Source organism: Patiria miniata, unplaced genomic scaffold (genome assembly GCF_015706575.1).
Source record: "Patiria miniata isolate m_02_andy unplaced genomic scaffold, ASM1570657v1 HiC_scaffold_9, whole genome shotgun sequence".
NCBI lineage: Eukaryota > Metazoa > Echinodermata > Asteroidea > Valvatida > Asterinidae > Patiria > Patiria miniata.
Window position 1 is genome coordinate 21024723 of NW_024037076.1, and position 24425 is coordinate 21049147.

At 37.5% G+C, this 24425-nt stretch overlaps 1 protein-coding gene across 8 annotated transcripts in view; it reads right to left on the minus strand.

Annotated features, from left to right (window-relative positions):
• Positions 1-1706: 1706 nt before the first annotated feature.
• The window catches only part of LOC119721022 (vacuolar protein sorting-associated protein 13C-like), a 98316-nt gene continuing 75597 nt past the window's right edge, over positions 1707-24425 (minus strand). For 4 of the 8 annotated variants that reach the window (XM_038190893.1, XM_038190892.1, XM_038190887.1 and 1 more), the window contains 20 exons: positions 23717-23734; positions 21080-21226; positions 19458-19589; positions 18807-18940; positions 17505-17631; positions 16789-16908; positions 16565-16677; positions 15708-15867; positions 15038-15254; positions 14120-14295; positions 13413-13439; positions 11330-11452; positions 10888-11036; positions 10220-10415; positions 9253-9492; positions 8634-8803; positions 7363-7572; positions 5634-5757; positions 4722-4826; positions 1707-3407 (listed from right to left, as the gene is read on the minus strand). In XM_038190893.1, coding sequence (XP_038046821.1) covers positions 3351-3407; positions 4722-4826; positions 5634-5757; positions 7363-7572; positions 8634-8803; positions 9253-9492; positions 10220-10415; positions 10888-11036; positions 11330-11452; positions 13413-13439; positions 14120-14295; positions 15038-15254; positions 15708-15867; positions 16565-16677; positions 16789-16908; positions 17505-17631; positions 18807-18940; positions 19458-19589; positions 21080-21226; positions 23717-23734 — 2745 coding nt within the window. In that variant the 3' untranslated portion in view covers positions 1707-3350. The remainder of the gene's footprint in view (positions 3408-4721; positions 4827-5633; positions 5758-7362; positions 7573-8633; positions 8804-9252; positions 9493-10219; positions 10416-10887; positions 11037-11329; positions 11453-13412; positions 13440-14119; positions 14296-15037; positions 15255-15707; positions 15868-16564; positions 16678-16788; positions 16909-17504; positions 17632-18806; positions 18941-19457; positions 19590-21079; positions 21227-23716; positions 23735-24425) is intronic. The other 4 variants (XM_038190891.1, XM_038190889.1, XM_038190890.1 and 1 more) reach the window with 3 other exon arrangements.

Sequence of the window (24425 nt, forward strand, 5' to 3'; positions counted from 1 at the left end):
GCTTAATTGCACAAACAGCACACAAACCAGCATTCTACATAGAGATTTTTGCACAGCAGTTTCAAATCTAACATTGAATGAGATTTTTTTGGAAAGAAGTCTAGACTTTGTATTTCTAAATAGCCACCAAATAGCATTACAACAAACTCTAACTTAGCTAAACATATATAACAAACTACTGATATGACAAACTACTAGGCAAGTCTGATACTGAAGTTCCAATAGTGATTGAATTTTCTCCTAGAACTATTTATTTCTTTTCAAAATGGCAAAAGTAGGCATAAAATTGATTATAAAGATAAAGATAGTGTCATGTAATCTTGAACTCTGGAACAAGAAAGGTTTCCAAGACATTCAAAGCATTACTAAAAACGAAAACTAATTAGCAACGTATCAATTATTCAATGTTAAAAAAAAATCACATGAATTTGTTTCAGACACATTGCTATATAAAAATGTGCGTAGCAATTAATATGAATGTGATGAATCTGCCAACCACATTGAATTGACATAGGAGTTGCAGAAGACATAAGCCATTTTTTTACTATTAAAATTTTTAAAAAATGATACATTTCATGCATCATGTACTCCATGATTTCTCAGGTTTCTATGGAGGGGCAACAAAACTGATTAAAATTTGAGCAGAAAAATTACACTTTTAAAAGGCTTTACAATAGAATATTCGCAACTTGCAAGTTTAAAGAAAATGGTTCAGCCATTGCATGTTTAAAGAGTTTCCACTAAGTACATGTACATGTATAGCACATATTTAGTGTGTCAATAAACATTTCACATAAATTCATCTTTTAAGAAAGGAAATCTAGAACAAGTAAAACCACCAACATTTGCAACAATTGCACAGAAACGACCAATACTGCACCAGACAAAGGAGGAATGTTTAAGACACCACTTGCGTTAAAACTAAATAATGCCAACACCAATAAAATGACTGACCATCTTTAACTGAAAATTCTTCCGTCCTAACTCAAGAGCTAGTTTGACTTAACATCAACACATTTCTTCAACTGAGGACACATGACCAAAATGTACACCCAAGAAATTTAGCCTGTTCATTCATTCTTAAATCTATACTTAATCGCTTAAAACTCAAAAGCCAATATGGACATGTACAGTACTTTTTAAACCCCATATAGTGTTTGTAGCACATTTGAAGTGACTAAATGTATTCAGCAATTATGATGATGATGATTATTATTACATTTTGCGGGAAGACAGCTCTAGCCTAGGACAGTACCCACAGCCAATTACATACAGATATCAATATCAATCTTTTCATGGTTATACATCATTTGTTTACGATACATCATTTACTATAACACTTGGTAAATATTCTTGTTCTAGATTATATTGATACAGCAGTGTAGCCACCCCACAATTAACATTATTAAACTATCCACTCTTTTAGAGAAGGGTCACTTAGCCTTCAACCATTTGACTGACCTCCCTCAAAACAAAGTCTTTTATTTCCACTTGTCAAAGTCATTTTTACGACCTGTCACACTTAGACCCCAGCAACAAGCTGTTCCTACTGATAACTTTTAATCACTAGTATGCACAATGCTTATTATGATCTAAAAAGAAAAACAAAATTCTAATCCCAGTATTGAAAAGTTTAAACAAAGAAATTGACTGGGGGAGCGGGGCTTGAAGCTGCGACCTCCGGATTACCGTTCCGGTGCTCTACCAACTGAGCTATCCAGCCCTATGTTGGTGGTTCCCCAATTAGTCAATATCTTTGTTCAAGGGGCGCTAGTCAGTAGCAACAAACATTTAGTCCCAGTATTGTTAGACTTAATTCCAAACACATTGGCAATGTCATACGGCAGTTGTTCCTCATATACATAAATTCAGGTACAAGTACACTGCCATATTAATATCCACACAATGCTGTTCATATCACAATGCTAGAATCGTTATTTTCTCCCCCCCCCCAACTGCAAGAAAGTTGTATTAAAATTCAGCTTTATCATCATACACAAATAAAGGCTTGAATATCACTGTGTCCATAGTATCCATCTGTATAATGTCCCTACAAATATTTCGAACTAGAAAAAGTAAAAATTAGTGTATCGGCTCGAAGCAGGAACTCTAAATGATGCCGTTAGTCCTACTCATAATAACCAAAGGAAATACACACTGTGCACCCGTTGGTTCATGCTTGCTTAAGGCACAGACAGCATATGGCCACAGTTCATTTTGAGGTACACAAACCAAAGCATTGTGTGAAAAGAACATGAGTTCACAGCATGAATCCAGCTGATGTGTACCCTGTGACCAACATTTTACTTCAAGTTACCTGAGGTTGCAGTTAGGCATTTAAGTTTTAAATGAATGCGGGTTTCTTAAAAAGACACATTGTTTTTGTGCTTTTGATCTTTGTAGTTTAAAACTTATTATTTTAGCTTTCACATTATGAATGGTTTCATAACAATATCTTTATGATGAACACATACATCCTTTTCAAAGTCACACTGTTTCTTGACAACAAGTTTTCACAACTTCTTAAGAAAAAAAAAAATCAAAATTTTGTTGATAATCACAATTACTTTGTTCAATATCTTCAACACCAATCTCCTGGTTTAGTTCATCATTTCATCTGATGATAAAATTCTGTCAAATTTTTTTTATTGTAAACTATATCTTCAATATAGAGGCTCGCCTGCACTGGTAACCCATAAGAGACAAAACAGCCTCCTGAAGCAGGCTACCAGTTAATACTGTTGGACAGGAGTCAAGCCAACCTCTTAATATCAAAAAACACTGTAGCTGTGTTTTCTTGTACCAAACAGACACCTCATCATATAAATGATAACAGTTTGAAATGTAAACATAACTCGTTAAAAAGTGGCATACTTTCTCTTGATGACCCAAAGCAAGAGTAACTACAGATCAAGGCAAAGTAAACTACAGAAAGTTGTACACAGAACTCTGAAGTGAGTTTCTCACAGACTATTGCCCACAAAGGGAATCTATGCCTTAATGAACAAGGTTTATGTGCTAAAATTCTATGAACTGAATGACTAACGATTGTCTCTCCTAGACATAAGAATTTGATTGTCTTGCTTTCTGTTAATTGTTCGGCACTCACGCCTGAACAGATCGCTATAGAAAACACATCCATGTAAATTTACAAATATCACGTTTTAAAATACTTTAGAGCTTGCTGCCTATAACATTGACTAAACAGCAGTTGGCATGTTTTGTTGAACACCATTTCAAAAATACCATACAGTTCATTTTCTAAGTTGTCCAATCCAGACAATGTTCCCTCACCAATTCATGCAAGTACGTGCTCAATGTCTTGCACTCACTGACGCTGTCTCTCAACTTTACTCCACGAGTTTCAAAGCCTTTGCCATTGCGTCGGTTACCTTGACGATGAAATACTAGAAATAGAATGAGAAATGAAATTGGTAAAATACAATTCAGTCATGGTTAAAGGGAATATACATCATTTGCTTTTGCTGTAATTTTCAGAAATGGATGGAATTGGGGGGTTGGAAATATATAGCAAATATAAAAAAGTCAGTGTAACTATTAGTTACACTGACTTTTTTGAGGTTTTGGGTTCGAAAATGCTATAAAAACCAAGAAAAACAATCATTTTCCTGTAGTCTGGTTCCCTGACTCCATTTAAGAAGAAACATACATTTGGGAATTGTAAGGTCAGGGAACCAGTTTAGCTGGCTTGTACCCGTTCATAGGTGTGTAATCAATTGCAAACAAGTGCGATGGCCAATGGGGGCCAGTATTTGGAAAAAAAAACATTTTTTTCCGACGCTGGTTGGCCGACCAGCATTGGAAATTGATACAAAAATACGACTTTTCTTGAAAATGACAGTATAACAGGTGCCATGATTTTACAGGATGCTTTACACTGTCATTCACTAACAGTCCAGCAACGTATTTCAAAATGATTTGGTAATTTTATTTTTTGATGTTTGCAAATGTTGTATTTTCCCTTTAAGAGTTTAAATTATGACTACTTGAAAACAGAAAAGTCAAACCCTTGCATTCCTGAACAAAATGGTAATACCCTAACGAGTTTAACAAAAAGCAAGTTTTGGCATTTTCAGAAAACCTCTGAAAAGTGACGCACAAAGGTGAATTTTAATGAGCTTTGAAATGGTCGGCATAAATAAAAATGTAACTTAGAATATGCTAGCCGTAAGCGCGTTTCACACCCTGAACTACATGTATTTACTAACGCAATATTTATTATATATTCCCAACACTGCATCACTAATTTATGAAAATACTTTTGTCTGCTGTGCTCACTACTGTGTGTGCTTTTCAGCACCATGAAATTTGGCCCACTGCCCAGACCAGCCATAGCCTTCAATCAAGGCGCGCGTGTCTACCCGGATGCGTGGCGCCCCAGATTCTGGCACGAAAAAAGACCAGTGCGAGTGGCGAGTGATATGAATCATGCATGTATGCGGATATGAACCAATCACCACGAACAAGCCATTTTTCAGGTGATGCCATGCTCGCACGCACCCTGCCTGTTAGTCCCTACATCACCCCAAACCGCTCAAGCACTGTATGGCTTTATGGAATTTTATCAAAGAGGAATACAATGTAATACAGTGTTAAACAAGACTAATTGGAACTGTCCTCTTAAGCTTATGTTAAATTAAAAAACTTATGTTTCCATCCCTTCTGACTGATTGCTTTTTACTGTAGAACATGATACAAACCTCAGCCTCTTTCCTATCCGAGACATGAACTATCTTCCCATGGCCTGACTTGCCCTTCAGTAACCCCAGACCAAATCCTTTCTTCTTGCTCTTTTCCGGATCCTCCTAAAACAAAACAAAAAATAACAGTAACAAAAAAGGCACAAGTCCACTCAGTTTTAACTTTGAGAAAGATTCTACAATGGCTGAAGTACCAGTCCATCAAACTTTTGCAATTAAAAAATTAATCGCAACAGTTACAACACTGAAGATATTGTAATCTTTTTTCTTTTCTTTAAATACAAATTTGAAGTTTCACAGTGTACGTAACTCAGACGTTACACTTATCTATAGCTAGTTGGCCCATTATTGAAAGTCTTTAGAAATTTCAAGCAAAAGCAATTGAGAACTAGCCACAGGCACTCTACTTGACATTTGGAATGGTAAATCTGTTTTTGCTATTAAGCAAAACTTTGCCATTCACAAGCTTTTTGCCATCAAGAAAATGTGTTCCTGTCTGGTGGGCTGATACAATTCAACCGTTTGTTTTAGGGTTTTAGTGTCTCACTTCTCAAAGCTTGTAAACAGTAGAAATGGCTAATTACAATCCCTTGTTAAGAAAAACAGTTGTACATACCTCATAACATTTTAGCTTATAACTAGTTTTCTTCTGAGGCAAATAAGCCTTACTTCTGATGTACGGTGATGCAGTAGTACTATAAATTTGCTTTTATAATTAGTGAAAGATCAAAGTGTAAAATTCAGAAACTCCATGGTTCTTTGACCTTTTCATGGCGCCATTGCAATTTACATACATGTAAAACCAAATTACAGTTTAACCAGCCAATTTCAACCGCTTGCAAATGGGTAACTCCTGAGAGTTTCCCATATTAGAGACAAGTTTTGAATTGTGTTTTCAAAGTTAGAATGAACCTTGGGCATGATTTGTAGTCCTTTCTCCGTCAGTGCTGGAGGGTCCTTTAGGTCCTTGTAAGGATACTGGAACTCTACATTCCAATGGCCTAAGACTTCACCCTTGCTGGTCAGTATCAGTCGCCTGCAGGGAGAAAATGTATGTAAAGGTCAATAAAGATGAGTGGGTCATGGAGGTAGGAATCTAGGTGCTGTGGCATTATTACATGACTTTTAACCCTAGCGAGCTCAAGGATGATTAACCCTAACCCGCTAGTAGTTCCCCAGGACTACCCTTCTAAATCCAACAGAGTCCAACGGTTACTCATATGAGTTTCCTGCTCAATCCAACACCACCCAGCTTGCCAAGTTGTTGGGTACCTGAACATATAAAATGACTGGCATGCTCATCCAACAGATTCCAACTGTGCCTTATTTTTCAGGTGTCTGCTGGATCCAACAGAGTTCAACTTGGCACATTTACCAGTACCCAACAGAATCTGACTCTGAATGTTTTCAGTTGCCTGCTGAATCCAACAGATTTTAACAGGAATATATACAAGGGGTTTACTGCTCAATCCAAAAGCTTCCAACGGGTTATGTCAAATAGTTGGATCCTGTTGCAGGGTTAGGGTTAAATCCACCCAATCATGACCCAATTTCATGGCTCTGCATACCGACAGAGGGAAAAAGCCGCTTACTGTAGCAGAAAATTCTTTGCTAATGGGTAGCATATTTCACGGGTTAGCATATTTCATGGATTAGCAAGGAATTCTGGCTCGTGCACATGCGCACATCGCTTAACTGAGGATTCTGTGCTTACTTGGTTAGCACAGAATTTTTCCGCTAGCACTGTATGCACAGAATGGTAACAGTAAGCGTGGAATTCTGCCGTTAGTAGAGCCATGAAATGGGGCCGTAGAGTCACTGGGCCAATGTAATCAGCCTTTTATCTATCATTGTAAAACAAATCTTAAGTAAGAACGTATGCAAGAAATGAAGATTTCTTTATGTGTGACTTTCCCCCATTCACTTCATTTTCTTGCATCCTCTGTTACTTGTAACCTTATTTGTGGTTTAACTTCTGATTTGACTTATGATTGATCTGTGATTGGCTTGTGATTGACCTGTGATTGGCTTGTGATCAATCTGCAATTGACTTGTGACTGGCATGTGACTGACTTGTGATCGATCTGTGATTGACCCTGTGACTGGCACGTAATTGATTTTTGACTGACCTGTAAATGACCTGTGGCTGATGTGTGATTTACCTGGGAATGAATTGTGGTTAATTTGTGACTGATTTTTTTGTTAAATGTATCTAGGATCTTTCCCTTATTGTGCATTTTTGTTTAAAGTAACAAATTGCTCAAAATCTTATGTTTTGTGAACAACAACTAACATGTAGTTTTAGCTCAGAGGTTACTCAAAATTTTAAGAAAAAAAAAGAAAACATACGCACAATGTTTGGGGTCTCATACCTGGATTGCATTGCAAACGCTCTTAAAAAAACAAAATGCAGGCAAAGTGTTTTTAAAACCACCTTCAATAGTTGTTTTCTCCCTACCAATACAATTTCAGTTGCAATAATATCACATGATATTTCCCGTTCTTCACATTGAGCAAGGGTTTTCTCATTAAATCCATAGGCCCCTTACTACGTAAATACCAATATTCCTACCAGCATTGAACTCGTTACTGATTTTTGACCGAGTTGTAGTGACTCAATTACATCTCTGCAAATACTCACTGATCAGTGGCAACCAGATAATGCTTCTTGTCTGCAGTCAGTTGCATATGTGCTACATAGTCCTCTGTCTGGGAGTATCTGCCCTTATCAATCTGATGGAAGAGATTCAAGCCTTCTGCCTCGTGTTTCTCATAGGGACGGACTATGCCATCTAGGTGAAGGTAACGTGGGTGACGCAGCCTGGATACATCCTCACTCATGTCAGTTACCCTGGTATGGAAGGCAAATAAATCAAAACTAAAAAAAAAAACCACTTGAATATCTGCAGATCAATAGGTGATAGGGATTACTTAATTTGGACTGCCAGTGATAGAACCCCACATTTTGTTGACACATTTCAAGCCCATTCCTGTGGTAGCACCAGAAACAAGTACATGTCCAAGCTATCTTAAATATGAGGTAAGAGTGAACGAGTGGCAAGTTTCAAACAATTTAACCCATCAATTCGTGTACTTCCCCAATTTATTATAATAATAATAAATTTGGGGCTAACTATCCTTACACGCAGCTGAGAAGCTGAATTGCGAAGGACGTAGCCATAACGTGGTTGAGCCGAAGGCATCTAAAGGGGCCTTAGGCCAGCTGCCACCATACGACCCATGTCTGACCACGGAGCACAGCCAGAGACCAAAAAAGTTGAGTTTTGTGGAGGGAGGAAAACCAGAGAGCATGGGGAAAAAACCTTGTGGCGCAGGAGAGAATCACCCACCTGACCGGTGGATTAGCCTATATCACTAAGATAAAGTGTTGAATAGATAAGCCTCATCATGGAATATTGACAATGGGAGCTTGTATGCATCCACCATTTCCAACTACCGGCAGTCCCTAAAAGATCCTTAATTGTGCATGATTCAAACAAAATTTAATTTCTACATGTCTCAATTATCATTCCTTCTGCCGATGTATGTACCAAGTAATGAACAAAAAATAAAAACAGACTTTAGCCACGTGGATTAGTATTTGGCCAAGCATGTTTGTTCAGTGTTTTTTCACCAGAATTTGAAAAAAAATAATGAAATGTTTTTACAATTAAAATAAAAAAGGGAAAGAATACATGACTTTTTACCAAAGTAACATTTGTTTGCAGACTGTTAATTATGAAAAAGAAAATTTACATTGTATCCTCAAGAAGCAATAAAAATGTATACAAAAAAAAAATACCAAAAATGTTGAGCTGCCTGACTAAGAAGAGACAATATCTCAGCACAGAACACACTTTATTGTAAAAAAAAACGCTTGCCACAAATGGAGAGGAATTCTTTGATTCAGACCTGCGAATGCCTTCAAAGGTGCTGCTAGCAAAGTCAATGACACCTCCTGTGGGTTTGGCTACCACGCCTGCCAAACCTTTGCCGACGCCCTTGAAGAACCCCTTGGCACCCTCCTTCTTAGCCCCCTGGAAGGGGTTCTTGACCACGCCCGTCACGCCATCCACAAAACCCTGAAGGAAAAGTTATAAAAAGACAGAGATGGTAACTTAACCCTAAAGTCCTAAGGGCTCTTTCGGGGTCAAGTATCGAAAACCACAGAATACTACATGTGTTGTGCACACTTGTATGGAAAAAAATGCATACTACAGATTACTACTCAGTAGTATTTTGTAGCTTTAGGTGCGCTTTTCGTACTTCTACAACAATGCTGTGTACATGTTTGCTTAAACCAGTTGAATAAAACTCAAGCTTCTCGTACTTAAGAATAATTGCTAGCAGATATTTTTTTATATTTTTTTCCCATTAAATGTACAGTAGGATGAACATTTTGTTTAATAATTAGTATGCAATAATCTTGCGGGTCTAAACTCCACAATGCATTAAAAGTCACTGTTAGCTTTTTGAATGGCTCCTGCACCATCTGACAAGTAGCCACATGTTATGTGGCACTGGTTCTTACCATGACTAGTCCCTTGCCACCCCTAGCTAATCCCTCTTGGAATGTAGCCGGTTTCTGGTTGATAGCCTGTTGTCTCTTTCTCTTATACTCCTCATCCATGGTCAGTGCTGCTAGGCCTTTGCCTAGAGTCCCTGTGATACGAGACACTGCACCGGCTGCACCACCCACTGCATGACCAAACAGGCTGCGCATACCCAGGGCCACACCCTCAGCAAACTCCTCAGGCCCTTGAACGATACCCTGCAGTCAATCACAACATTGCCTATCATCAAATTTCACTTACTGAACTACATGCGCTATTCCAAATGTTATTTGATAATGTCGCAAGGTGGCACTGATCACATGGTGCAAAATACTTTGTGTTCCCCTTACTTTCTACTTTTATCATAACACTATCATACTATAGAGTCATCTTCTTCTTAACTTAATTGGCCCTTTTCCTATTTTCAGCAACAGCGACACAAATTACCAACAAAAATATCAGCAACATGTTCCCCTGCAAGTATTTTATCATGTACAGTCCAAAGTAGCACTGTAATGTGCATTTTTTACAAATCAATATCAAAGCCAATACAATAGGCTTGTATCTGTTGTTTATCTGACAAAACTAACAAATTGATGTACACCTGCATAAAGCCATGAATGTAAATCTCACATGTAACACTCTTTAACCATTTCACGTCAGATGACATGTATGCATGCAAAGGTTTTGCAGTATTCGGAACGGATGATGGATAAACATGCAACTAGCGAGGCGGGAAATATCTGTCAGCGACCCGCTTGCAGCGAGCGAGGCTGGAAATATCAGGGTGTGCTACCCGCAGATGATGGCCTGAACCCATCTGGCATCGAGGTTCGTGAAAAACAATTCGCACGTGGGTCCAGTCAATGTCAACATAATCCCAGCGCGAACTGGTTAACCTAATATGAATTGACTGAAGTAACTGTTTACAAGCCGACACTTTACCTGGTAAGGTTCATAGAAGAAATCCACCACGCCAGTCTGTACACCACGCACAAAGCCAAATGGGTTACCAATGACATCTAAGCCGAGTACCAGTACATACAGCTGTTTGATGGCTTGATTGGTGTAGTGGCCGACTATCTCTGATGTCAGCTGCTGCTGGCTGTAGAACTGGTGCTCACGCTCAAAGAAACCCAGTCTACAGGTAGAAATTATTATAATTGAGATTATTGTGTGAAGATTTTGTGATTTGCAGTCATTTTCTATTGATTAAGGGCACTACCAATGTCTCCAAAAAAGAGATAGGTAGGAGCAGTGGATTCAAATCTAGGAAATAATGATGACATAAATTGTTTGACTAAAACTGTGCAATCATGAATCAGACAAATTCAAGTCACAATGAAATCAAAAGTCAATTTACAAGTCCAGTCAGTGTAACAAACAATTTCAAAAGAGTTGCGTTTATCACAGTTCATTTGGATAGCTTTTGAGTCGACTTGGGACAGGATGAATTGTGATTGACTCAACTACACACCATCACTAGAACAAGAAATTCTGCTGAATATTTTCCCTAACACTTTTAGAAACCTCACTGGTTAAACACTTTCAATCCCACTGGATGCAAAATTTCATATTATACGGACAAGATTGCCAGCAAAAGTCAATCTTACTTGAAAACGACATCGTCCACATTTGTGAGTGTGACGCCCACACTCTGCAGGATAAGCCGTATAGCATTCTGCTGGACTGAAGCCTTCTTGGTGACTGCTGATAAATCGTTTTCACCGCCGGTGTCCGATAGAGAGAAGCTGACATGAGTCTGTCAGACAAAAATGAAAATGAAGAAGAATTACGCAAGGGGACAATGACTAAGCTAGGAGCAATTACCATAATTGTAAAATTGAAAGAAATTGACTGGAGCGGAGTTTGAACCTGCAACCTCTGGCATTCTACCAACCAGTGCTCTACTATCCAGCCCTGTGTTGGCGGTTGCCCAGTTTGTCAATGTCCGCCATTTGTCAACTTCACCATACAACTTACTTGAAGTCACTTTCCAATAACTCAAGCTATATCTTCACAATGTATGATGTTATTCTTGGTATTCATACATACCTTGAGGGGTGAGAGATGGAAGTTATCAAAGAAGTTGACGCTTCCAGCTAAGGCAACCTTAACAGCCTCTTCATCCAAGTAGGTGGTGGTACACACCTGCAAGTCTTCTTCCATCCACTTCAACTACATGGCAAAAAAGGATAAACAAGAAATAAGGTTCCATACAACTCCATCTACCTTATTTCGGTAAAACAAACTCGAAAATTAATCCAGTTTTAGGGATAACATCTAACAGATTCCAATACAGCAGTCAATACACATCATTCGGTTATGTAGAGTAGGCTTGAATATAGACTAGGCTATATATATATAGAATAGGCTTGAATGACTCCAACAGTTTCAAAATTGATTCTGATTATATCAGGAGTCATGATTCAATTCAAAATCAATTTCGAGTTTATCCATCAAATAAAAATTGACGGAACAACCTCAGTAATATTACTAATGAACTATACTGCTAAATCACAATGCAATGTCGTTAGAAGGTTCAGTCCCTCTCTCAAAAATGATCATTTAATGCATAAATTTCGTTTTGTAGTACTTTGAATCTATTCTTTGGGAAATGGAGTCAAATCCTAAAAAAAAGTGGAATCAGTAGTCCGATTCCAGGTATGGAATCGATTGTCATTGATTCTGAGCTGGAGTCGCCCAAGCCTACTACAGAGCTGACAAACAATCACATCACAGTAAAAAGAAACAGAAAAAAGTCGAAACTTATGCACTACGTTATGAAGGGCAGTCCCAACTAGAGTCAGATCCTATAATGTTGTTCCAATAATACTACCCCCCCCCCCTGCATAATTTGTAAGGCCCGGCTAAATCTAACAATACCCATCAATTTCAACAGAGGATGTGTTGTTTACAGGTTAGATCAACAAAATACAAAAGAATATATTTGCTGTTGGATTTTGTTGGATATAAGCAGCGCTTGCGTTATTAATTTACTTGACAAATGACTTCAGTTAAGATTGTCTCAACAGTAAATGCTGGGTAAAAAAACCCAAAGAAATTAAATTTAACCAAAGATGATTGTGGATAGCATGTTAGAGTTTGCAGTATTTTCTGGTGCAAATTACTCCTGCTTCAAGAAGTAATGGTTTCTCTTTATCTCTCTCACCACCTGGAAAACTCATGTCAAATGTTAACATCAAACAAAAACATCTACAAAAAAATGTGATGTTGAGTGCGATTCTTCACTGGTACATGTACATGCCCAACGAAGAGCCACTTTATACTTATAAAGTCTCATGGACAAAACCCAGTAAATAATGTTTCTCTTTAGAATTTCCTGCAACCAATATCTTCAATAGTTTTTCGTAATGTTGTAAAAAACAAAAACAAATGCTTAGCTGTAAAAGAAATTTGCAACGATGTAACTTGTCTTTCCCTGATCTTCAAGCTGGGAATACCACTGTTTAAATGTGGATGATCTCAGTATAATGTAGACGGCAAGCATAGCACAGCCATGTTTAAGTAATGAAAACATGATTTGTCATCTCAGTGTGAAGGGTTTTTTTTAGGATTATTTACTATTGAACTTTTGTTTTTTCAATGTTGGCAAAAACCCAGGAATGAAGTTTAATTTTAGCCAATTGATATCAACATGCAAGTTTTAGGCAATGTGGAATGTTGACAGAACTCTTGAATTAAGAATTAAACATTAAATTAAAATAATTTAAAACCAAAAGATGAGCTCTTATTTTGTACTGTATCTGTATCTCAAATGTTAAAATACACCATACTGATAATTATAAAACAACACTGCTAATAATTAACATATAGAGCAGCATACACTCTCACAAATATTACCATTGAAAAAAAAAGAGTAAACAACTCATGAAGAATCATAAAATAACAATTATTTCAAAAAATCAAAAAAAAATCACAAATCTTGAGTAGCAGATGAAAAAAATAAAAGCAATAAAAACAATTGAACAATGCAGGCAAAAAAGAAGAAAAACAATCAACTCAATACAAAATCACTCAACATCAAGGGATTATCAGCACTTTTCACAACATCCAGTGCAAGGATGTTTTTACGTCAAGAAGAAAAGTTAAGACACAAATGAAATGAAGCACTTACACACAATGAGCGATCGGGACCGAGAGCCTGAATATGGAATTAACATCGATGTACAATACAAGGTAGAAAGATTAGTTCATTAATCTGGCTATCAAGGTATTGTCCTATGGGAAACTAATTGCTAGCATCTGTACCTCTTTTGTCAATCCAATCCCCCAAATTACAATTTCCTTCTTTAATCGATTGATATACTTGTTGAAGCTTTGACTGACCGATCGACTGTAATTTTTAACTATAAATCAATGTATTCATAACTTGATATACTTGTAAATTGATTGATGGATTGATTGATTACTAATTGGTTTCTCTCCGAACGATTGACTCCTCCATGACGAAAATGACTTTAAGTATAAATTTAATGAAAACAAGTTGTCACAAATGTGAGTGTGTCCCAAAACAATACAAGCAAGTTTAGAGTTGGGGCTCAGAATTGGATTCCGTTCAAGCATAACCAATGACCTACAAACTTAATAAAACTTCATTTTAACTATGGTGGAAACCCTGATTTATTCAAGGGGTTCATATGATTGAAACCAAGATGTCAGCGAAAATGGAATGTAATGGACAAAGTACGACATCCTAAAGGTTTTCATAGAATCTATGTGAAATGTTATGCCATTGGACATAATGTTGAATAACCCTAATGCACATATATGACATAAGATCTTACTAGGAACACAGTGAATTTCTAATCCTAAACAACCTACCTCCATGCCAGTAGTGTCCTGCCCACTGATAAACACAGCAGCCAGGCTGCTTATGAACCCAATATCCACCTTGACTGCCATCTCTTGAATCAGCAACTTGAGGTACTTGATCTGGTTGACTTTACTGTGCTCTGAGTAGCGCATCATCAGACTGAACTCAATCATGGGCTTGGGAACTGCAGTACAGAACAATGCAAATAAGCACAAAGTGGCTGTAGGATGTCTTCTTATTTTTTAATATCAACCGTTATCTCTTGAAACTAGAAGTGTTTGATGCAAAAGTCAAACATCAGTTGGTGAATGACGTACTAAAACCTCTGAGTTAGCTAGATTAAACTCTGATTGAACCATTATCACAGAATCTTTCATGTATTCCCTCCTGCTGTATGTTTTTTTATGACTAATAACAAGAAGTGATGCAACTATGGTAGGCTAGATCTCAACATTTATTTGTTCAAGTCCAATCGCTTTCAAAAAGATCAATATCCAACCATAGATTCCTTACACAAGTAGCCCCTCAACACCGAAAATGACAAAGAGCCCCGATTATGAAGGACATTTTGGGGTTTGTGCATATCACAGTTAAAATTTGGTTCTAAAATTGGACACATTTTGACACTTCTATCATTACATCAGAGAAAGGCAAGTCGATTCAAAATCATCAGTTATTTACGTCCAAATTTACGTGTTGAAACTAATGATCACCCAGACAAATTCCACTAGGGCTAATATATACAGCATTGTCATCGGGCCTCCAATTATAAATCCACCACCCTGCCTGTTACTCCTCATACCGCCTCAAACCGCCCACGCACTCTATGGTTTTATTGATTTTATTGAGGAGAACATACAATGTACTACAATTTAATACAAGTACTAAAGGGTTAAAAAAAGTCTAAAAGCATGACTGACACATACCACTCTCAGCAGAGACACTCTTAGGTGGTGGTATCGGGGCCAAGACTGTTGGGAAGATGGCAGCTGGCATCTGATTATCTATCTGGATACGATGGATCATCAGATGAACCTGCAACTGGTGTTTAGCAGTACGGACCTGAGCCCACATCCCTGTGTGATAGGTGCGACGAATGGCGCGACGTTGGGGTAGCATCATACTCATGGTGCGGAAATCAACCTGTGGTTTGATATGCACATCAGAATTTTACTGTTCCCGCATATTTCATCAATATAAGGTTGAAAAATATCAAATTTGATATGGATTTGAACGTTTGACACTCTGAACATGGTACTGCATGGTGTTCTACCAATTTTTCATGACTTGGTTCAGGGATGGTAGTCAACAAGCCAAACATCAGTTAGCAAAGACAAACAACAAAATATAAGAAACACAAAAGACACACAATGACTAAACACAGACAAAAACACTGGAAATGGAAATGCTTCTTTGTTCCATCCTGAATGATGAGATCTGATTTTCTATTTTAACTAGAGAGCACCTGGAGACGGCAAATAATTCAATTGAAAACATTTAGAGATATGACATTTTTTTGTATGAAATTTGACACACAAATTTGGATTCCAACCCTGACTCTGGAAGTCGGATTTTCATGACAGTGAGAAGCTTTACCTCAAAGTCTTTTTCCAGCTTGGTGATTTTGGGCGGGGCATCCTTCTCTGCCGTCAGTTCACCCTGTGCCTTCTGGTATCCATCCTCCAAGAGTTTCATCTGTTTACCGTTCATGTCACGCCAACGTCGACGAATCTTGTTCTGCCAGATGATGCCGGAGCTGTAACGAAGAGCAACCAAATGTTTTGGTCCAAATGTTAAAATTTTATACAATTATAAAGGATGCCTTTAGTTTTTGAACAAGTGACATCATTTTTTGGGAGAATAAATATTAATGACCTCTCATCAAAACTTCGGACAGAGTTGGCATTAGCTCTTTCCCTTGATAAGCTCACAGATGGGGAAAAGGCATTTTGCCGCAGGTTTGCAAGTTTTAAAAAAATGCTGTGGGGAAGTCCAGACCTTGTCATTTATAAATCTATTTTACAGGAAGGAACGATAACACTAGAAGCCCAAAATTATAAGTTGTAGTAACAAAACAGTAATAAAATCCTACATGTAGGTCCTAGGGATAATGGTTTAACATCAACAATAGAACCTTGCCATAGGGTTCACACAAAAATTGTTCAGATTGTGGAGTCAATTATAATTAACAGCATGTTGCAGTTGGAAAAAATACTTTTCAAAAGACAATTAAATAATATCACACCAAAATTCACACGCAATTGCAAAGACAGGGTATTTGACTTGTATGTGACCTGTCATCACAAATTGAGCATGAAGTTCACCTGAAAACAAAAATCTATCACCCCTTTGAACTTTGGCTTTGCCACACTGCCTACTGTAAATTGGCAATTGCCGACTTTATGCTCATTTCATGGTAACAGGTCACATATGAAGAAGTCCGGGTACCATACCTGATAATACCAATGTACGCCACTTCAGTTCTAGTCAGGTTGTTGACAAGCGACAGACCGATACCAGGTAGTGACAAGACCAGCTCCAGATCTGACTGCTCCAACTCTGCTGCCTGGTATAATCATACAAATTAGGATTTTACTTGGCAAGTGTCTTGTTTTCATGTGTAAAAAGGACATAAGGATAACTAAGGATAACTATCTATGAAACTATTGTTATTTACCTGTGATGCGTTTGTTGCTAAAGCAAGATCTTCTGTGAAGCATAGCATGCGTTGGGTACCATCCAGGAAAGACACCCAGTACATTTGTCGACCATCGTGTTTGAAATCACCAATACCATCCTGTCAAAATCAAATGAAGTCCATCAAATTTTAATGTAGAAGGACTGAGCCCCAATCACTGGAGCTGCCAAGTGGACAACATAGCTTAGCAAATGACCATGCTAACCAATTACCAGACGGAGACTAGTCATAGGCAATACAAAGCACAGGACACTGCTGCTGGTTACCTATTGAAAAGTATTTACTTCTTCCCATGTCAATGAAGCATTTGAGGGGAATATACCCCCGGTAGGATGGAAACATCCACCTACTGTCATGAATCTACAGACAGGACATTGGTGTCTAACAAACTTTGCATTTATTCTTTTTCGAACAACTCCAGTAACATAAATCTGGTGAGTGAGTGAACATTACATTTCACTTCTTGAAGTACAGGTGTTTCTTCGATAAAGACAGACCAGAACTTTCCTTGAAAAAAGACCTTTGAGTGGTAGTGGTAAAGCTTGATATGTCTTCTTCAAACTATGTCTGCTGACTTTGAAAAAGCAATGTAATCGCATGGAAATGCACAAAAGTTATACAACATCACATCTAGAAATGTAACCTTCACCAGAATGTGATTTCAAAGTGGAATGAATGGACCAATGGCAGTTTACCTTGATGAGGTCATTCTTGTGGTCTTTCTCGCCCACATTCCAGACAAGTTGGCGGATCTCTGTGGGGTTCTGCCAGGTGTACAGGACAGCCTCTCCTGGTTGCAATGTCTGCTCCTCTTTTACATTACTGATAAGGAAATCAGAGGCAACAGAAGATACAGGAATTAACTCCAACATGTCCAAGGTGAACAATTTTGTTTGGTTGTTCAGATGTCCAATGGTTGTTTCACTCACTCACTCAAACTTTAAAAAGAAATTGATGAAACAACTCACATTTGTGCTAATCAGAGTCTTTCTTAAATTGTCAGCAAAAGCTGTCATCCAAATTTCTTGTTCAATTACACTTTTACTTATACTAACAGATTTGCAAGTTTTTACATTTTCCATTTCACGAACAAACTGATGCTTTATACTTTTCGTTTGTTTAGTAAATTTTGCCTGATATGTCTTGCATAGACTATGGACTCGGTGCATATGCAGTAGATGATGCATTGTGACCACTTAGCCCCAGTAGACAGGACACAACGGGAACGTGTGCTGGATTGTGCGTGTACGGCGCGAAGTACGCGTGACTTGTTTTATTCTGAATGTTCACAATCCCATAGTACATTGGAATGTCCCTCCCAGAGGTCCCTCTAACTCTCCCTTTGTAACCGCTGAGGGGGTACCGGTACTTATACAGTGTTGTAGAACTCGTACTCGAATACTTCTTGAGTACTTTTTAGAGTACTCATACTCGTACTCAAATGTCAAAGTACTCGTACTTGAAATGACTGTACTCGTACTTGGGTAGCAAAGTACTCGTACTCGATATGTCAAAATTGTACTCAATCATCATACTCGTACTCGAATAGCAGTACTTGAAAAACACATTGGCATAGCTTGACTTACCACGGCCTTATTTTATTGATTCTTTCAGTTTGAAATGGTTGATTTGCTTGCGAAGAAATAAAAGTTTCCTGATGTTCCTCTGTGCACGTCTGGGCAAACACATTTAACAGCTGGCCGTGAGTGAGTCTGTATATTGGTCTGACTGGGCCTGGGCCAATTACGCACAATGAACCATTTGCCGTATGGCTGTATTTGGAAAGAGAAGTACTTGTACTTGTACTCGTAATACAAGTACTCGTACTCGTACCCGTACTCGGAAGTACTAGTACTCGTACTCGGAGACCTGTCCTTGTACTTGGAAGTACAAGTACTCGTACACATACTCGGTAACCTAAGTACTTGGCAGTACTCAGTACTCGGAAAAAAATACTCGACTACAACACTGTACTTGTGCACGGAGCCCATACTTACGCCTGATGGTACTTGACAGGCATGCCGTCCGTGTGGTTGATCAGCTGTACAGTGAAATTGCCTTTGCTGAAGGACTCAAAACTAACAACAGTGGCAGTCTCTGTGACTGATGTATCAACTATGATACCACCAACCTATAAAACAGAAAAAAGACAAAGACATTAATAGACTCGGGAATTCCAGGGAGATTAGGGATAATCATTAAGTGGTAAATGCATACAAATTAACTAGTGTATTGATTTGCAACTATTATGTGCATATGTACCAGTGTATGTATATAGACACTAGTTGTCAACCATTTATTTCATATGAGATCAGGTTTACTTGTGTTTTGGAAAGTATACAAAAGCCTACTAAGTATTTACCCTTTACAAACTGATTCAAAATTGTAACTGCATGAATTTTTGAAACAATTAGTTGTCTTTTTTTCTCTAATTCTTTGTTCATAAAATAGATCACTTATTCTAACTGCACTATTAAGAAAAACATCCCTCTAAAGCTGTTCATAACATTTGCAATTTATTACGTACAGGGATATTTTTCGTTTATAGTATGTACAGTAAAAAAACCCACCAATACAAGTAAGTTGGCTTTAATCAAGTTTACTATTCAGGAATGCTTTTGACCTCATCTAGTGAATGGTTTGTGTACCTTGGAGTCCAGCTTGAGAACCGTGGTGTGTGGGTCAGTGAAGAGGAAAGGAAGAGACTTCTCTGTGGAATCCTCTGCCATCACTACCATCTTGGGATTTTTCTTCTTGTCAATGGGCCAAAAGGCGATACACTGAAACAAACAACTCTCACAATTACTCTCATTTTGCCAATACTTCTATTTATTATTCAGTATTATTACTAATGCCCAAACTACAGGGTGAGTCAAAAAAGCGGAACCCAAACCCCCAAAATATATTTCATATTTAAACAAATATGTAGCACCAAAAATAATAATGACTGGAAAGCCAATTTCATAAGCTACTTTTAGATGAAAAAAATACTGAAATTGCTTAATCCGTTCAAAGAATATCACCATTTAAATGCAATAACCCTAAAACCTGTCTCGTCCAAAACAAAGCAATTTATTGTGTGTTTTGACTGTTTGGAACAACAAAGAAAATGACACAGAATACTTGTTTCAACAACGTAGTACACAATATCTTTATTAACAACCCTGATTAGACAAACAATATGATTTATAAAATCGACTTTTTATTAAAGACGGGCCTTCAAAAGGACTTTGTTGAAAATTTTTAATTTTTAAACTAAGGTTTTATCGCTGGTGATGTTTGAAGACAATTGTGACAACGATTCTTAAAAATCGCATTTTTGGACGAGACAGGTTTTAGGGTCATTGTGTTAAATGGTGATATTCTTTGAATGGATTGAGCAATTACAGTAAACTTTTTTTCATCTAAAAGTAGCTTAGAAATCGGCTTTCCAGTCATTATTTGTTTGGGTGCTACATATTTGTTTAAATATGAAATATAATTTTTGGGGTTTGGGTTCCGCTTTTTTGACTCACCCTGTAAAACTTCATCTCCACTCAAGTGAGTTCCAGTGGGAGAGACACACTGTTTTGGGCAGTTATGGTGCCAAGCAGGCATGACTTATGCCATTCTGAATGTGAACCAACCAGAAATGTGTCAAGTGCCATCAGCAATGTTCTCAAGAGTCCCTCCCTGAGGGGGTGCTAGCGAAGGACGTCCATATTGATAGAATTTCACTTTTAGAGTAGTATTCAGCCCACGCTCATACACCAAATTTAAGCCGTCTTTCAAAATGCGTGTGTTTTTTATCATTACGCATATGTTGTGTATGCATTATGTATCCATCAAAATTGTGAGGATCAATCAAAACGGACACGCAGAGTACATGTACATATGAAAATTGATGTGTGCTACATTACAAACTGATTTTTTGGTGTCCGTAAAAGTGAAACGCATACGCAACACATGCAAAATGGATAAGAAAAATACACATATAGAAAGCAGCTTTATACAAGTACATTTCTTAAGCTCACTGCACTGCCATTAATTTTTGCATAGCAATTGAGATGCAGGAATTATATGCATGTCATTTTTATGTCCATTTATAACAAAGACTGATCATCTGACAGTGATAAAGGTTGTAAAATTGTATTTAGTATGTGAACATCAGGAGAAAAGCTCACAATCAACTATAATGCCAGTTTAAATTGGCCTGATCCTACTAAACTGCATGACAGATTCCTAGTCTTTGGGATGACAAATGTTGGCGGTTGGCAGAGGCTATGCTTACCTCCTTTGGTGGAACCTCAATCAGTTGGTCTTGATAAAGTTCTGCACAACGCACAGGGAACTCGGTCTGATTGACCAGGAGGTAGCGAGGGTTGAAGACTACAATCTTGGTCATCCCAAAGTTACTCAGCTGAATCTGTACTCTAACCTATAAAGAAAATGCAAAATATTCAGAAATGTCCCAGGGTGATGAGGCATACTACGCTGTGCAAGTAAGTACTGAACAAACAGTCTTAATAGATCAAGCCAATAAGTCACACCTAAGTGTTGTTTTGACTAATAATATCCATGATTGTACTGGAGAAAGTTCAACCAAAGTAATTGTTATATCGTGTGCTTGGATACTGTAATTTCATTGGTCTAGGACGGCCACGTGTCTGGACAATAAACATGCATGTCACACACTGACAGTGATATCGCAGTGCGTTCGTTGCATGCGTTGCGCGTGCGTGTGGAACCTGCCAGCGCGCTGGATTTGCACAACGATTACTGCAATGTCAAACGCTCAGTCTCATGTCCAGCAGGACATCAAAACCGTCAGTTATCAAAGGTTACATCGCAGTGATTTAATTAATTTCTCAGACAGTAAGTTACAACCATTTATCTTTTTGAGTACGATACAACAAACAATTGTTGACTGCTGTGATGAAGGATATGACATTTTGAACCCCCTCGGGGCACATAGCATTCGCTTTGGATGCTATGTGCCCAACACGAATGCTCATAACGTCATATCCCACACCACAGCAGTCAACAATTGTGAAATAAATGTGCAGTTATTACACACTGGAGAGACACAAGTGTCATTGCCAACATACCCAGGGGGTGGGGCAAAATGGAATGGTCTATTATAAACATGCAATCTAAAAACATCTATTTCATAACTGTTAGTTCATATTAAGACATGTGCAATTATTAACAAGTCAATGCACTTGTCAAATTAACAACACATAAGGAAACAACAGTCAGTACATAAACCAAATTGGTGAAGATGTTTCAAAAAGAAGAACCAGTTAAACACTGCCTGGCAGCTAACATGTGTATCTGACAAAGTGTTTAGGTAGCTACACCTAAGATAATTTAGACAGGGCAATAACAACTTTAAGTTAATCTTGTGATGATGAACAAATTTCTCAAATGTTCTCAAAATGTAACTTTTGTGTGATATATGGATTCTGGTATATGTATTATGGGCAAGCTCATAGTCAAAGGTGAATGTGTTAATCTTTTAGAAGATATCAAATGTTGAATAAATCTTTATTAGATTTACATAAAAAAAATATTAAATTAATTTTTAAAAATTAAAGTAGCCACTGGGATAAATATTGAATCTATTTTTAGCAAACAAAACCTGTGAAACTATATCCATTCCATATTTGTTATCATTGTAAAGATAAATCCTTCATATGAAATAATTTAGAAAATTGTGGACTGTCTCGATGTGGGGTCATCTGATCCAAAGTGTGTTTCCGCCACACATACATTTGGTCATGTGTCAGGAACAGTTGAAGTATTATATTGTTGCTAAGGTTGACAATTTTGAGTTACTGATAGACTTAACTATCAGTGCAAAAATAAGTGGTACACTACACTGTGTACAACACAAATCTGGACACGCTGGTCTCTGATTCAATCAGCAACATTTTCCATGGTGGCCAACATAGGCTGGCATGCTACGCAATAAGTTATGTGATGAAAATGATAAATAATTTCAAAGTTGTTATTGAACAAGCTTAACATATGAATATGATAAATCTGGAAGTTATCTTCTGTTTTCTACCTTTGAGACTTGGGTTGGATTTACTCTCAGCCTGCCTGTGTGAATGTGGTTTTCAGTCCCTGCCTGATTGTAGGTTTTCCCAAGAATATCACTGAGGTTTGTTAAACCTTCTCTTTCTCTCACTAGGTTTCTTCAAGCTTTCCAGCTACAGTGCCCTTGCAATCTGGAGTCAGCTATTTTTTCATTATGACTAATATATGTTTAAGCAACTTCCATCATGATTACATGACCAATGTGTAGACATTTAGTAACATTCTAGAGCAGAGATTTATCAGTTCTCCAAAATTCACCAAAATAATCTCAAAAAGTTTGTCAAACTAATACAATTGTATTCATCAATTTACTTGGTTTACCAAATACTAGAAGGTTATATATATATATATCAGCTAATTCTTTTAATACAAGCAAGTAGATGACAGTTTCATCTTTGGTTTGGATCATCAGCAGTGATAAGTTCCGAACTGGCATTAAACTGTACAAAATATTAACTGAAAAAAAGGAAACCATGGAGGAAGGAAAACGTGAGTTTAAAAAGCTTTGAATTGAGGTTCAAATCTCTATTAGTACGTTTGCTAGTGAATAGGGCAAAACACTGTCTGTTCAGGTGGCTTATCATGAGCATGTAATAAGTGTGCAACAATAATCACATCAAGTGAAATGCAATAAAGGGCAATTCCTGTTGTTATAATCTGCACTGTAAACAGCAGTAAATGAAAACGTATTTGCTAACCTCGGTGTGCTCTTGAAATAAAGAAAAAGAGTAGTGCAGAACCTGTTACCATTTTAATGTGACAGTCACAGCATCAGGAATACTGCTGAAATCCACACCAATGTGTCAATCATACTAATCACACAAACCTTGATTATACGATGATGCTGCAACACAACCCATTGAGGATTTCAATATAAAAAAGGCATTTTAACATTACATAATTGTGGAGAAAGTACATGTGCGTTATTGGTACATTTTTCCACCAGCATTTTTAACATTACGCTATTTGTAATTTAAGGTTTGTTTTGTAATTAGGTTTATGTTAAGGCATGCAAAACCTATTAAACAGTCTTTATTTTCCTCTAATGATATCAAACTGCAAGGCTAATTTTGCCGTTGATACCTTTAATTACCTGTTATGAACTTTGTTTCAGGATTTTTACATACACGGTTAAGATGCCCAATAAATGCAGGTATGATATCACACCATTTAAAACTGCATACATTAACAACATGAAATCACGTCTGGTTCCACTGTCCAATACATGCAAAGATGGAGTGAAACCAAGCAGAACACGAACAACTTGATCAAACACAAACCAGTTAAACAGAATTAGTAACTTGATTATTTTTCAACCATTTTAATTCAAATCAACAGAATGTTTGTGGAGTAACAGCAATATGCAGAAGTTAGGCCAGTTTGAAAGGAACTCTGAGTTTAGACATCTGTGTCAAACGGTCACCCAGGTTTGAGTTAATCAAAATTGTGTCCTTTATTAAAGGGGGGGGGGGTTTGTTAACACCCATTTATTCTAACCACTTTACAATGATCTGTGATTATAAAAACACCAGTTG